The 16,257-nt window shown below is 38.4% G+C and overlaps 1 protein-coding gene across 6 annotated transcripts; it reads left to right on the forward strand.

Annotated features, from left to right (window-relative positions):
* Positions 1-12: 12 nt before the first annotated feature.
* On the forward strand, positions 13-15,914 carry tnnt3a (troponin T type 3a (skeletal, fast)). Of its 6 annotated transcripts, none has more exons than XM_049573517.1 (14): positions 13-159; positions 2,039-2,076; positions 2,319-2,332; positions 3,432-3,620; positions 5,990-6,007; positions 6,845-6,863; positions 7,014-7,059; positions 7,155-7,271; positions 8,349-8,426; positions 8,519-8,632; positions 9,003-9,115; positions 9,216-9,306; positions 11,888-11,928; positions 15,616-15,914. In XM_049573517.1, exons 2-14 carry the CDS (start codon positions 2,060-2,062, stop codon positions 15,650-15,652), a joined length of 894 nt encoding a protein of 297 aa, XP_049429474.1. In that variant the 5' UTR covers positions 13-159; positions 2,039-2,059; the 3' UTR covers positions 15,653-15,914. The 6 variants fall into 6 exon arrangements, with proteins under 6 accessions (XP_049429474.1, XP_049429476.1, XP_049429472.1 ...); XM_049573515.1 differs by lacking the exon at positions 11,888-11,928 and adding an exon at positions 10,578-10,618 and having other exon boundaries at positions 15-159; XM_049573519.1 differs by lacking the exon at positions 5,990-6,007.
* Positions 15,915-16,257: the final 343 nt, after the last annotated feature.

Genomic DNA, 16,257 nt, shown 5'->3' on the forward strand with positions numbered 1-16,257 from the left:
ATGCCAAGGCCTCGCCTCCATGCCGACTGCTCGTCCAATGGGAAGGCCGAGTGGATCAGATGTCACTATAACAGAAGGACATAATCAGCGCGGTAAGTTTGCAGAACCTTACAGCCTGTCTTGGCCAGCGGAGAGCTCGCTTCTTTCAGCTTTTCTGAGGTAAGAAAGAGGAGAGAGAGTGAGTGTGTGAATGGAAGAAATGAAGCTCAAGTGCAATGATCCCCCAAACATCACCCAAACTGAGGACAGCTGAGTCCCCATGTGTTAAAATCACTGCCACGACTAGCAGAGGCTGCTGCAGAGGTCAGGGGTTAGAAGAGAACAGGCCTCTCTTTGAAGCCCACAGAGTGTGATGCTTTTATGTTTGAGCTCAGCAGTGATGAAATGTAGTTTGCGTTGGTGTTTGATTGCAGCTGTGTGCCTGAGAAGCTGATAAGCAGTGGGGTTTTTGACACCTTGTGGTACATCCGTATCTCCAAAATGAGAAATCTGATGACTTTGTGGTGTTTGAAATCATGCAAAACCTTCAGCTGATGTTAAGATGTGAAACTCTTAAAGGTTTAGAAGTTCTGACATTCTTGCAGTACATCTGCCGTTAACTTAAAGGACTTTGTTATTGTTGTCATGCCGGTTTGGTTCGAGTCCAGTGACGCGGCGGAGGTTCATACCTGAAGGATTTACAGATGGCTTATAGCCTTTGAAGCAGCTTTCCGCTTCAGGAGACAGAAGATGATACTAATGACTTATGTAACATCATGACAGCAGCGGTGATGAATGGAGTTGTTATTCTTGATATTTTAAGTCAAGAACATTGCTGTACCCTTTGGATTGCAGGTTTTCTTGGCTTTATCTTGTTGCTGATGTCCAGTAGTGAAGATGTAAATTGGGCGTGGCATGTGTGTACATTGTAGTGCACATAGCTTGAGGATAAACACTTTAACATCTTGAACAGGAGCCAAGAACCTCCAGTGATTTTTCCAATATTACATCATGGCGTAAACATAAATCTGAGGTTGGAATTTACGAGACTCAAAGAGCAAATACAAGCATTAGCCCTTTAACCCTCATGGCTGCTTCTCAGGGTTTATTTTAATTCCTCAGCAAAGTGGCCTCAGTCAGCAGGGAGCCTCAGGAACGTGATTGAAGGAAACATGTGAGAGCGAGACAGCCAGATAAGGTGATGAAGGTGGAATTGTGGGTAGTGGTCCAGAGAAAGGAACCCAATCTTCAGCATCGGGTCCCCTGAAACCAGATCTGGGACCTGTGCAGCTGTCAGTTGGAAATAGTTGTGATGTCGGGACGCACTCATGGTGGCCTCACGCTAATGAGACTAATGGGCAACTAATCCGACATTTAATCACTGATAGATTAAAATTATTAATATATTCAGGTCATGTGTGTTTATCATTGCAGGGGGTTAGGTCAGATCCAGTCTGGATTTTTACCACTGAACTGGAGCGTGAGCTGAGATTAGAGATGTGATGGAATTTGCTAAAAGCTGTCGAGAGTGTTTCTAAAGATAAAAAGTCTTTAACGCCTTGGACGCAGAGTGATGGGACAGGGCAGGAGGCCGACCTTTACCATGACCCCCCTCTTTTTTAAAACATTAATCTGATCCCTCAGTTGAAAACAGACCGTTGGCATAAATCTATGTTTGGCTCCCTTCTCAGTTACCATCAGAGATGCAGATTCAGGACTGAGGCTCGGATTTCAACCCAAAGCTTTAACGCTTATTATAAACCAATTTGGATCTGCAAAGTTGGAGTTTTGAACACAAGAGTTTTGTAAATGTATTTCATTAGTATTCCTCAAAAATGATGAGGAACAAACTTTTAGAAATGACTCTACATAAATATTTTGTGTTTTTGGAGATGGGGGTGAAATATGTGAAGGCCAGTAGAGTGGGGTCTGGTCAGGGTGGGGTCGGCACCAGATATTTAAGACATCTGCAACTTAATCCTGAGCTATAAATACAGCCGGCTGCTCACTTGCTTCTTGCAGACAGACTTTAAGTTCCTCTCTTCTCTTTTGCCTCCAGGTTGTAAAGTCCACTGTCACCATGTCTGACGAGGAAGTGTAAGTCCATTCACATTTTCACTCACACATTTGAAACTTATGGTGATAGATTTGACAAAATAATCAAGTCAAGGTCTGTTTATTGACCTCTTGAGAATTCATAAGCATGTGTTTGCAGCTGAAAGCTCTAGAAAAAGCCACAAAGCGGACTACTATATTCGTGGTCAAGCATGAATTTGTTACGCTGATATTTTGATTAGATTTAACTCTAAATCAGAATTTCTTTGCCTTCTGTCTTGCAGTGATCAGGTTGAGGGTAAGTAGCACCATTTTCCCCCGTTTAAAATATTCAATCCCCTAAACATTAGATCCAGGTACAGTCCGGAGTTCCATGCTAAAACCCAGTATTATTTCTGAATCTTGCCTAACTGATTTTCCATCCCCTGTAGAAAGTTATTTGCACTGGACAAATACGTATGTTTTCAGGTTTGGCTTGACTCCCTCCAGATTCAAGTTGTGCAATTTAACTTAAAAGTGAATCTGCTCATAAATTATTTCACCGCTGTTGCGCGGTTGCAGCACTAATGTTGGCATCAGGACAGTGTCAGTTATGTTGTGTGAGATTAAAGTCTTACCTTATAAAGTCTAAAAAAGCCGACACTGGCCTGTTGGCAACAAGTCCTGCAGCACTGCATGACCACCTGCAACTGTGCAGTCCTCCTGAGCTGAACAGTCCTTCAGATTAAAGGACATTCGTGAAGTCTGATGCCACTTAAAGGTCCCGTCTGTTAGCTCTGGTCAGCCCAGGAGGACTGTGTTGTGTTTGCTCAGCATGGATCCCCAGTGTACCCACATTTTGAATTTGTATTCTGTCAAAAATGGGTACAAATGGGATCTTTTCTTAATGTTCTTCTGCTCCTTTCTTTCTCGGACGGACGTGAAGAATACGATGGTAAGACGCAGCCTGCAGATGATAAGTCTTATGCCACTTATACTAATTTGTCGGTCATTTTTGAAAACATGTGTTCATACTTCCACGTGAACTTTGGCATGCTGGTTAACACTAATGAAAAGACGCAGGTTAGAAAAGTTGATTGCGTCAGGATAGACTTTGTCTTTATTTGTCTTCGACTACTCTGAGTTGCAGCGCAGGATTCAATTATATTTCATCCATCAATGACTGACCATCAATGACTGACCTTTTCCTCCTTTAACTGCTTGCTGTCTCACATGCTTTAGCTCCATCCGGTGGCAGTTTCCCCAAACTGCCCTGCAATGAACCTCCTCATATCTCACATCTCCCCTTTCCATTTACTCACCCCCCGATCACCTCCAACTCTTTCCCCTTTCTCCTGCTTTCATTAACACTCTCACCGCCCTTCCTCTCCCCTGGTGACTGGCTGCATGTTGTGTAGCTGTAGAAGAGGAGGTAGTACAGGAAGTAGAGGTGGCCCCTGAGGCGGCCCCTGAGCCAGAGCCAGAGCCAGAGCCAGAGGCACAGCCAGAGCCAGAGCCAGAACCAGAGCCAGAACCAGAACCAGAGCCAGAACCAGTGGTAGAACCAGAACCAGAACCAGAACCGCAGCCTGAGCCTGAGCCTGAAGGTATGTGGCATGGAGGGGGGAAGGGGTATTCTATCATCCTTTCCCAGGCGACAGGTGCGCTCCAACGGGCTGCAGCCAGCCAGACAGACCCCACTAATCCTGATCCACACCATGTCTGCTAATGCTAACGCTAACGTTACCTTCCTTTCACCTCTGAACAAAGTCAAAGAAAGCCTGTTCATGCAGCACTCAAAGGGGCGCAAGTTGGGATGTGATGACTTCTTATATAAACATATGTTGAGATAAAGCATTTTACATATGACTAATGTTTGAAAGCCGATATTTTTTCTTTCTACCAAAGCTCATGTTTTAGGCTGATACAAAGATCCAAAGTCCTGCCCCACATATATGTTAGCATCTGTTCCGTCAGCTTTCCAATCTCAAAATGCTCAAAAGCAAAAGTTAATTCATTCCTTTCTTAATCTATATGTTTTTAGCGGGATTAATTCTGAGGTGAATTGGTATTATTAATTTAAGTGGGCAATAAAAACTTACTACAAACTATGTAGATGCATCTACCTGATGTGTTCGAGCTAACATGTCACAGTACAGTACGATACAGTAGCCTAAGATTATCAGAGTATACCATCCTACAGTATGAACCCTAATTAGAAATCTAAAATATATATAATTTTCATTCTGAATCTGGGAAAAACAGATTCACAGGTTCAGGGAAATGAAAATCTCAGTTGTCGAAACTTTAGCTTCTTAGCTAACGTGACTTGCTCTATATGTGAAACAACAACAAAATATATATAGTTTTTAGTAATTTCAACAAGTCTTAAGTGAATCTTAAAATTTTACAAATATATAAAAAGATACAGAGAGTGCTTGTTAATTACTGACTTGAGATACTGTATGCTAATATGTTGCCATTCGTAGTAAACAAAGCTATCTACTGCAAACAGAGGGAATATTTTAGGGCTTAAATTCTAAAAAGACAAATATTATCAGTCTTTCTCCACTTTTACTACTGTACCACATGTACTCTAAGTATTTGTAAACCCCTTTAGAAATCTAAAATTTATATAGTTTTCATTTTGGGCCTGAGAATTATAGATTCACAAGTTAAGAAAAATGAAAATCTCAGTTGTGAAAAGTTTAGCTTCTTAGCTAACGTAATTTACTTTACATGTGAAGTAAACAATTACATTCAAAGTCTAACAAGAAAATATACCTTTCTGTGAATGTGAAAAAAAATAAATAGTGGAAACTTACAAATACATAAAAACATAGAGTGCTAGGTAATTAGCAAGTTAGCCTAGCATACTGTATGCCAACATGTTGGCATTCATAATGGACAATGGCTTTCTACTTCAAACTAAGGGAATATCTGAGGGCTTAAATTAAAAAAGAAGATAAATATTGGCCTCTTTTATCAGTCTAACCCCAAATACTACTGTACCACATGTACTCTAAGTACTCGTATTTGGCGTACATGGTTGCTTTATTAATGTTTTGATATCAGATATAGGTAACCATGACATTAAATATCTGAACTGCTTCTTTTAAGGGAATAACATTTACTGCTACGCATGAATAAAAACATTACTTCAATAAAAACGAGACAAAGATGGTGTCACAGATTTTATCTTTTTTCTAAATTTACCACTGTCACACCATCTTATATTACGCTCACATGCTAGTTGGAAAGTCTGTTTTGCATTCACGTGCTATTTTGGTGATAACTTACATGTAATTCCACTAAATGTATGATTTAATGCAAAACCCAGACCCATGTAAAGCTTGATATCTGTTGCTAAATTTGATGTTAAAAACTATCATTGCATTATGCATGTCTACCGAAATCTACCCTGACTTTTCGACTTCACATGCCATTTTTGAAATTGCGTGTGAAGTCAGGGATAAATGTTAAAGGGATCCTACTTTATTAAGCTGTTTGAATATTAAACTGTATGTAAATTCTCAAATATTGGCCTTTATTTACCTCAAACTACAGTGAGATTTTTATTTGACAGTCCTATATTGCTTTTATTGAAAACCTCCCGTTTTTAACATATATTTTGTAATGTTTTAGCCTCTCTTTGTTTCCCAATCATTTCCAGTTCTTTATTTTAAATTTCTTTAAAGCTAACGTGAAAAAGCATCAGTGGTATTTATGTTAATGCTGTTGTACAAACGTATGCAATGCGCATTATAAGCAAATTGCCTTTATTTGTGCCGTTTTGACATTACTCGGCCATTATTTGATAATTTACAGTAGCCTAATGAAAAATTCATGAAGCTGCAGCACACTGACTCTCTGCATTAATTTCCCAGTTTCACTGTATTTAGCTGAAGCGGTGTACAGTTTGCTTGCTAACAATGTTGTCTATTCTGCTTCTGTTTTGGATGCTTGCTGCATGCAGAGGCCGTTGAAGAGGAAGGTATGTTGATTTAAACAAACTTCTGACAAATCTGAAATCTGTCATTCTGGTTTTGGGAAGGACCACAGTGTCCAGGTCTGACGTCTGTACTTGGGGAACGCCTGCTGTTCACGAAATGTCTGTCCAAATTTTATCTGTCTGTCAAAATCCAGGAGCGCTGCCCAACTGGCACTGAGAGTTTGGAATCCAAATTCACATTAATACACTGAATTTTATTATTGATCAACTTTTGAGAAAACTAGTGGAGAAAAAGGGTGAAAGAATATGAAATGCTAACACGTGCTTTACTGCGCAGCGACCCCACCTTTTCACTCTTGCTATGCCACTCGTCATCTGCATGGCATGGAGCCGCCAGCATCTGGGTAAAAAGACAAGGAAGAAATGGGGGAATGACTTTGTCTTGCTTGTGTAAAATGGTTTTGGGGTCAAGCCAAAAAACATAACACATACTGTTGGTACGGTACAGAAAAGTCACAACTTCAAGCGACTTTTTTTTTAGATAAATGAGGCTTTATAAGAAAACTGAACATTTCGTAAGAATACATAACTGTGTTACTGTAACTGCATTCACCTAAAGATTGCTCTCTGATATTCACAGTTCACTTCATAATGTTAAAAACTGTTTGTTTTTTTATATGTGAAGTTTTCATTTGTTTTCACCTGTTGTTCTAACCCTCAAACACCGAGGCACAATTGTTTTAATCTTAATCTAACATGTCACATAGACCTAAAACCCACACAGTTTAATCCATGCAATGCCTGAGAGAAGTGAAATAATCTGCCTTGTTTCTAACCCCATGACATGTACTTGTCCCCTCTTCATTTCCTAACCTGCAGAGGAGAAGCCCAAATTCAAGTAAGTTTCCCTCTTGTGTAATTTTGACTTCAAATCATTTCCATAGACATTACCATCCAAGATGTTTGGCTGACAAGAATTTAATAAAGCACTGACACAACATAATAATCAGCACCTGTGCACTTAAAACCAAAACGCTCTCTCCTGTAGGCCCAGCGCTCCAAAGATTCCCGATGGTGAGAAAGTGGACTTTGATGTAAGTGGACCTGATGTGACAAGTGTTGTCACCTCAAGTGCGTGAGTGTTTCTGTTTGGCTGAGGGTTGTTTCCTGTGCGTCTGTGACCCTGCAGGACATCCAGAAGAAACGTCAGAACAAGGATCTGATCGAGCTGCAGGGCCTCATCGATGCTCACTTTGAGTGCAGGAAGAAGGAGGAGGAGGAGCTGATCGCCCTCAAGGAGAGGATTGTGAGTCTTCAGCCAGAGACAATAACATCACACCTTAAAACCCCATTAAACCTCTCACACATATATTTTGGTAAAATAGAATGAAAAATACAATTGAATTTGATCCTTGGAGACTGGACAGAGCACTAAATATCTACCACTGTTTCCTAGAAATTATGTTTCCAAACTGATTTCTGAATTACGGTCTTGTGGCAATGTAATTGCTGGCTAGGTGGTTGGGGATGATATCTGTGCAGGACTTTGGCACCATGAACTACTTTGGTTAAGATTAGGGAAAGATTGTGATTTATGTTGAATATAAACAAATAAGGTAACAAAAATAATACATAACAATGCTGTAGTCGCTATGAGTGGATTGCTAGGTAGCTAGATTGCTAATTTTGGCAATAAAAACACCTGAAACATTTTGCTGACACACTCAGAATCAACAGTATTGGAACATGCCAGATTCATCAATTAGCAGCATTTCTTCTTAATGTTAAGAGGAAATGTTGAAATAAGGAATGCACAATGTGTAAGCTTGCACAATAATTCTGAGTGTGAAATTAATTGATTTGAGGGGCCCTCAGTTTATTTCAAGAGATATGTACTAGCATTAAGAAATGGTGAATGGTGTATTGTTAAAATTCTTAAAAAATATTTGTTAGTTTCCTGCCAAGAGTTACATGAGTAGATGGATACCACTCTCATCCTGTACAAATGAAGCAGCAGCCCGTTAGCTTAACTTAGCATAAAGACTGAAAATTGGTTCTGTCGAAAGGTAACAAAATCCACCCAGCAGCTCCTGTAAAACTCACTGATCGACACTTCATGGTTTCTTAAATCCGTACAAACTCACCATTTTGCAGTTTTTGAACGGTATCAAGACAGAATTTGTAAAACTACGGTTTCATAGGCTACATTTGGAGAGAACCAGGCAATCTGTTTTCCCCTCTTTCCAGTTGTTATGCTGAGCTACCTGGCTGTAGCTTCATATAGAAACAAAAGAGCGGTTGCAATCTTCTCATCTATTATCTGTGTTGGGTTTAATTGTGTAGAGTAAAGTGCGCTGACGATGTATTTGCTGCTGTCCTGCAGGAGAAGCGTCGCGCTGAGAGGGCCGAGCAACAGAGGGTCCGCGCTGAGAAGGAGAAGGAGCGCCAGGCCAGACGTGAGGTTCGTGGTTTCATCTTTCTTCTTCTTTGACTGCTGAAATATGACCCTATAATCAGATGTTTGATTCACTCTGATTCGTTTGTGTGAACCAGGAGGAGAGGCGGTGCAGGGAGGAGAGCGAGGCCAAGAAGAAGGCAGAAGAGGAGGCAAAGAAGAAGTCCGCTCTGTCCAGCATGGGCTCCAACTACAGCAGCCACCTGCAGAGAGTCAGTACACACAGTCATAAATGCAGCAGTAAATTTACTCAAGGACTGTACGTACAGTTCTTACGTCATTTCATTTTATGCTACTTTTTCCTTAGATTCAAGTACATTTCAGATAAATATTATACTTTTTAATACACTTCATTCATCCATCACTTACTTTTCAGATTAGGGTAATATGGTCCTATGTAACAAAAAGCATACAGTAAATGAAGCCACCTGACGGATATAAAACTGATCAAATTAGCTCTACCTCAAGTACATTAAGATTGTACTCAAGTACTTGAGTAAAATGTACTCCATTACATTCCACCATGCACGTACCTCCTCCACCACTGCTGTTAACCTGTGTCTGCACACTCACACTGAACAGGCTGACCAGAAGAGAGGAGGCAAGAAAGAGACTGAGAGAGAGAAGAAGAAGAAGATCCTGGCCGGCAGACGCAAGGCACTCAACATCGACCATCTGAATGAGGACAAGCTGAGGTACGACTCAAACACAAAAAACTTAACTAACTTGACTTACCTTAACTGAGCTGCTCTTAAAGTCGTCGTGTTTTATTTATCTCACTTGTGTCTCCTGCAGGGATAAGATCAATGAGCTGCATGAATGGATGACCCAGCTGGAGTCTGAGAAGTTCGACCACATGGAGAGACTGAAGAGGCAGAAGTATGAGGTGAGACTCCGCCCCATCCTCGCCGTCGTTACTTATCATAATGTGCTGCTTTGATGTTTACTGGGTGGTAATGATGTTCAGTGTGGTTCTTATTCTTCTTCTCACTCTGAGGTTAGGATCACACAGTGAAGAGGTTTGGGGTCGATTTTAAGACCTGAAAGATTATTTGTGTTTGTGACTTTCTTAAATATATTTGTTGGTTGCAGAATCCTGGGTTAGAAAAAAAACTGATTAATAACATTTGACTTTTTCGTTACAGATATTAAGTAAAACAAAAAGTCTTTGTTCTTACATTGAAACAGGAGCTTATTGAGGAGTTTATCCTGCAAATGATGCTTTTGAATTTTTGGAATTTTTGACACCTGCTATATGTTTACTCTGTGCTATTTTGAAAATACATTTGGCTCAATATCCTGACCAGGAAAAAAAACATTTAGTTATAGTTGTTTTTTAATGACATTACAAATTTGATTGACTTGATTTGAATTATTATTTTAGCACAAAGGTTGTCACACAAAATAAATCAGGTCCAGTTTTAATGGAGATGGTTCACAGCCATTTTGATAATGTACAGAGCTGGGACTCAAAACTAAATACTTGGATGAATAGTAATTTGTTCTTATTATTTATTATTATTTACCTGTTTTTTATTTACCTAATTATTTATTTAATATTCATTTTTGATCATATAGAGAGAAACTCAGTACTTTTTTTGGTGTCCATGCCACAGTTCTACCATCAAGTATTGAAAAATGTCAAGTACAGAAAGTTGGCATTGATACATTTTGTAATTTTATTTAATTTTTTTATTTACATTTTTTTTTTTTATTTGTTTTTTTTTTTTTTTAATTGTTCCTGATTCACATCTTGATTTTGACAGTTTTAAAGTTCTTTTTATTTAGAAATAACTGCTGCTTGTGTTCAGACAAAATTCAAAACTGACAACTTAAAAAATATTTTTATTTATTTTTTTGAAAAATATGTTTTCTCAAAATGAGGTTTTAAAAAAAGTTTTACTTTGTCTGGTTTCATAATGTTACTCAGCCTTAATTGCACACAAATAACATATTTATCCACAGCTTTGTCCTCAGTATGTACGCTGATTTGTGCACTCTGATCTACACACAAAACTAGCAGATAAAGAAAACATAAATCACACTTTTCTCAAACTGTACCAGCTATTGTTGTTGTTGTTGTTGAGCCTGAGGTGAGCGTGCGGCTAAGCAAACCTCCGGGTTTGAACCCTCGATGTGCTCTTTGATTCCCTCCAGGTTACAACCCTGCGTAAGAGAGTGGAGGAGCTCAGTAAATTGTAAGTAGAGCTGAGCAGCAGGGACTTTTGCCTGCTGGCTTCAGGCTCGCTGCATGTTAGCATGACGGAAGGTCGGTAAGAACCAGAGCGCCCTGCGCTGGCCGAGAAAGGACACAACACACCACCTAGGAAATAAAAACTAAAGAAGGGAGGTGAAGAGTTTGTTTCCAAAAATGACATCTGAGCATCGGCTGTGAAAAAGTTTAGCAATCAGCTGAGTTAAATATTTTTTACTGTTTTATTTAAGGAGGCACCACAGCTTTAATTTTGGGATTCACCTCAACAAATTGAAAATAATTTGAGTCGTATCAATTAGCTTGACTTCTTTTTCTTTTTGTGTCTGCTGGCTCTGGATCAGAACTTTTTAACGGTTTAAAAAATAGAGTTACTGTACATCAACTCAAAGATAAGGAAACAAGTATAATTCACAATGTTTAATTAATAAAAGAACATTTTTCTTTACATCACTAGAAGGTCAACACGAGAAACATTGTTGTTTTTCTCCCGATTATGAAAAGGTTTTCAAAAAGTTGCCTCCTTTAAGAAGAAAAATGTAAAAATATTTCTTCTAATAATGACACCTTTGAGCTTCCGTACATAAGTTAAACAACCTTAAACTGAATGAATGAAGACTGATGGGTAAATTATTATTTAAAACCGTTAAGTTACCTTCCATCCTTTGCAAAGTTGTATTGGTTTTATACTAATGTGTATTACAGCTGTCATTTTGGAGTCAAACTCTTCAGTTGTAAAGGTGGTGCTGGGTGTCTGAGCTCCTCCACATTCTGTCCTGGTCTGGAATTTTTTAGTTTTAGCATCACAGAGTTTTGGTCAGGTGTGTGAGCGAGCGGTCGAACAGGTAAGTCGGACCTTGCTGAGGTCACAGAGCCGAGCTGAAGCCCAATCTCTCTAAACTGTTTCTTTTTGGAGGGGAAACCAGAACGGGTGTTTTAATGCAACAATGATCAGATTATTCATAATCAACAAGTCCAATCAGGAAGTTACACAGTGTTTATTCCTCTCATAAAGTCCCAACCTTGAGCACCCATAGAATTTAGCCCAAACATACAAAAATAATATCTCTCAGTACACTCTAACATTACAGAGACAGTCAAATCCAAATACTGATCATATGCATGACCCCATCTTGGTTTCCCACGATGCCTCAGTCTGCAGCTTTCAGCCCACGGAGCCTGTTACAGGAGAGCAGAGGGAAGTCCTTCTCCTCAGAGGTAAATGTGTTAAAGCTGCTGCTGTGTCGTCTTTCAGGTGCTCACGTACAGGAACCGCATTGATGAGTTACAGAAGCAGTAAGTACTGTCATGTCTGGGTTCATAGACATCCAGTCATCTCATAAACTTAACTCCAACTGATGTCTGCGTGAACCCTTCCCTTAGCAACACATAAGCTGTCCTGAACATTCAGGACAGCTTATGTCAGTTTATGGCAGAAAACACTTGCTTGGTAGGGACAGAGGATTTAATGTTTTTCACTTAATATAATATACAATTTTTTATTTTTATTACTTTTTATTACAGTATTTATTAAATATGAGCTGGATATTAGCAAGGCAATGGTTTTCATGCAGGAGACAATTTACAGCTTTTGTCTATAATCTTGTTTCACTCTTAAGTTTTATTGTACATTCAAAGATAGCAGCCCACATCTGAACTTTTGGCATCCACTTTCCATCCGTGAATCTCACAATGGGGATTTTTTATTTATGTATTTTTGGATACTTTAATCTTTTTTTTGTGAGCTAGAAAAGCCATAAACACACCAAACACACTAACACCACCAGTAAGTGTTTAGGCCCAAATCCAGGCCCAGACAAACTTGTCTTGTCTGAAAGTCAACATGGAGGCAGTGGACTGGTCTTGATCCACCTCACAGGTCATACATGTTGTCATGTCACGTGTTTGTCCAAAGATACAGCAGCAGCAGTTTGTCATCAAGTCTGTGACACCATAGCTTATATAGCAGGCCAAAGGTTAATTCAAAGTTTAGCAGGCTAGCAAGCTAATACAGCTAAATCAGTCATTTAAAGGCAACTGGACTAACTTACATAGAATTCTTAACATAACTAAATTGAAATGCTTAGAACTAATGATAGGGTTTCTTAAAGTTAAACCATTAATCTTGTGCCATTTTGAAAGTTTAGCAGGCTAGCTAACCCAGCTAATATAGCTTAATTAATCACTGAAAGTCAGCTAGACTAACTAGCTAACATGGAAAACTTAACTAAATTGAATTGTTTACTGACTGGGTTTCTAAAAGCTAAAAGTTAAAGCAAACATTCATCTTTTGCCATTTTGAAGGTTTTACAGGCGAGCTGACAAGCTAATATACCTGCAGGCTACAGTTATATGGCTATAGATTAAACATGGAAAGTCAGCTCGGCTAACTACCCTACATTAAAAACTTGAAACAACTTAACTATATTGTTTACAGTTAATAATAAGATTTCTGAAAGCTAAACATTAAAACAAACATTTATTTTGTGCCATTAGTAAAGTTTTACAGGCAAGCTAACACAGCTAACGTTAGATTGATGATAGAAAGTCAGTTAGACTAACGTTGAAAACTTAACTACATAATAACTATACTGAATTGTTTACAGTTGATGATAGAGTTTCTAAAAGCTAAAAGTTAAAACATTAATCATGTAATATTTCAAAACTTTAGCGGGCTAGCTGACAAGCTAATATAGCTGCCGGCTATGTGGCTAGATTGATCATGGAAAGTCAGCTAGGCAAACTAGCTAACACAGAAAACTTAATATGTTTGTTTACTGCTAATATTAGAGTTTGAAAAGTTAAAACAAACATTTTATGCCATTTAGAAAGTGTAGCAAACTAGCTACCAAATATAAATAGCTGACAGGTATGGTAAGGACTAGAAAAGGTTTTTTTTACTTCTACTTACCCCTTTTGAACATGACCAATATCACTGAAGTTATTTATTATTTGATTCTGCTTTGCTTGTTTTGTTTTGTTTTATGTCGTATGCTTTATTTTGTTTGACTTTTTGTTTCTTTTAACATGTTCAATAAAATTGTTCAATCGTAAATCGTAATGTGGCTGGATTGATCATGAAAGTCAGCTAGACTAACTGGCTAACGTGGGAAACTTGACATAACTAAACTGAATAATTTAGAGTTAATAACAGGGTTTTTAAAAATTAAAACAAACATTTTTCGTATGCTGTTTAGAAAGTGTTACAAGCTAGCTAACAAACTAATGTAATGGCCAGAATATGATAATATGGCTAGAATGATGAAAAGGTAAGACATTTGTAGACTAAAACGCTAATCTGCTGTTATATTAATTTAAAGAAAAAACAAGCTGCTGCTTTTGTATGTCTACATCTATTTCTGACATGCAGTAGGAATAAGATGGCATTCCATGTAAATGAATTGCTAAATCAAGCAATAAAAAAACCATTATTATCTCGTTTGCTTAGTTTAGCAATTTGTGCACGTAGATGTCTACTTTTGTTCCTGATACAAGGTGGGCGTCATGTTTATTTGTGTCTGTGTTGTTTCAGTAATGTCCCAGACATTTTGTGTGTATTATTTTGTTTTCCATAATTAACAACACATTTTACATTTCATTATAACTGTGGATTTACTGGTGTCACTCAGTGTCAGTATGTGAGGAGCGTTCCCTGGTTTACTCTGAAAAAAGATGTATAAACAGCTCAATTCGTCAATTTATTGTACAAGGTTGAAGCAAACACTGTCTGTTTTCTTTTTTTAGACAATCATTTTTTAGTAATCATTTAACAGAAACAAAAAATATTGAGTACACTTATGACCCAGAATGGTGCATCCTTTTTCAGAGTAACGGTCAGGGTCCTTCTCTTCATACTGACCTCTTTACTTGGTGTGAGAGCCATTACTGCAGTAACTGTGAAGGTATTCACATTAAGTTAGTGACTGTTGGGCTCAGTAATGATTCAGTATGTGCAGGTAAGTGCTGCATGAGTTTGTGACTAATTTCTGTCTGAACTGCAACATGTCAACAGAGACGTCTGACTGTAATGTCGTAGACTGGAAATGAAGCATTTTTGCCATTTTGCATGTGGCTGGAAATCCCTTTGTATGTAAAATAGAAGTCGGTTTAGTTTTCATGATCAAACAAAAGTATTTTGAGAAGAACAGATGGTTTTATTTTGTGATCTAGACTGTTATTTCTCCCTGTAATTATTATTTTTTTATAAGATAAACTTAATTATGAGCACTTAAACATTATCCCCATTCTTTCATTCCTTGTGAGATATCTTTTGTGCCATTAAATAAGTCACTTTCTAAATCGACTATTGCAGTGAAATGCTAATTGTTTGGGAATTTGTTGTCAGCTACGTTAGCTACATTAGCTACCCTAAGATTTCAGCTGGTCAGACAAAAGCAACTGTTACTTCTACTACTACTGCAGTAGTAGTAAGCAGTAACTTGCTAACTTATTCATGTCATCGCATTGAGCTTCGGCAACAAAGTACCCTAGAACAAGAAATAGAGATAGAAATAGTGTTAATGCTGCTTTCTGTGTCAGTTAGCATGCCGTTAGCAAACGTCTCTAATATAAGGCACTAACTAAAAGATTTAAATGTACTTTTTTGACGCCTCACACCGCATAACATTTATCTCCCGTGGATTTGTTTTCACTATTTTTGGCATTTTATTAAGAGATTTCGGACATCATGTTAGAAGACTAATCTGTTGCATACAAGATGATGCAAAATATCCACCTTTACTTCCACATGATCCAGACAGACTCTACAGTTGTTAGTATTTTTAATGGAGGATCGAACACTTCGTATAATTTGACTGCTGCTAAGGAGCCTCTAAGTGTGGCGCTAAACTCTGGAGTGTGAATTTGTGTGAAACCGAAGCTCAGCCTGCACAACCGTCAACTGTCCCTTGTTGAATTTACAAATTGTTGAACACACCCCAGATTTCTGACGTGTATCTTCCTTTTTGTTTGTTCGTATTACAGCAGCAAGAAGGGAGCCGCCGCTCGCCGCAGAAAGTAAATCAACCCAGAAACCAAACTGCTATTGTCTCGGACACACGCCTGATGAAACAACGCGCGCTGTGGCGAAGGTCTTAGCTCAGAAGAAGCCAGTAACACTGAGGTGTACCATGCGGTTATCAACGCACTTCCTGTTACATACAACCAGGAACCTTTAGCTGCTGTTCTATAGGAATTATATAAAAACTTGTTTCGCCATCATGCTTCCTCGCCCTCAGCTGTTTGGTTCTCAGTATTTTTGTAAATAAAGTGTGACACTTCAAGCCATGTCTGTAGAGCTGTTGTCATTCAGAAATCAATAAAGTTCAGTATTTTTCAGACAGTCGTTTGTTCAACACTGTTTTCTAACTGCAGAGTTGAATCGAACTTTAGCGATGTAGTCGATATGGAGGCTCTGCATTCATAGCTACCTCAAAAATTCTGTATTTTATCCAAATGCATTCAAAAGTTTGCTCTATTTCTTATATTGCTGAATAAATAAACAATTTTGTGCAGTGATTAAATTAGAATAAAATGGTTGCTAAAGGAAAGTGAAAGTTTTTGTATTTTCAGATTTAAGATGGACAAATACTGCATCAGGGTGCCTAAGAAAGCAGTGAGTGTTTC

The sequence above is a fragment of the Epinephelus fuscoguttatus genome, linkage group LG4 (assembly GCF_011397635.1).
Source record: "Epinephelus fuscoguttatus linkage group LG4, E.fuscoguttatus.final_Chr_v1".
In the NCBI taxonomy this organism is placed as follows: domain Eukaryota; kingdom Metazoa; phylum Chordata; class Actinopteri; order Perciformes; family Serranidae; genus Epinephelus; species Epinephelus fuscoguttatus.

Excerpts from the sequence above, each read along its gene's own strand:
- tnnt3a (XM_049573517.1), top strand. Across the intron at positions 8,633-9,002 it reads ACAGCAGCCACCTGCAGAGA|GCTGACCAGAAGAGAGGAGG; the intron begins GTCAGTACACAC and ends CACACTGAACAG. Across the intron at positions 9,307-11,887 it reads TGAAGAGGCAGAAGTATGAG|GTGCTCACGTACAGGAACCG; the intron begins GTGAGACTCCGC and ends GTCGTCTTTCAG.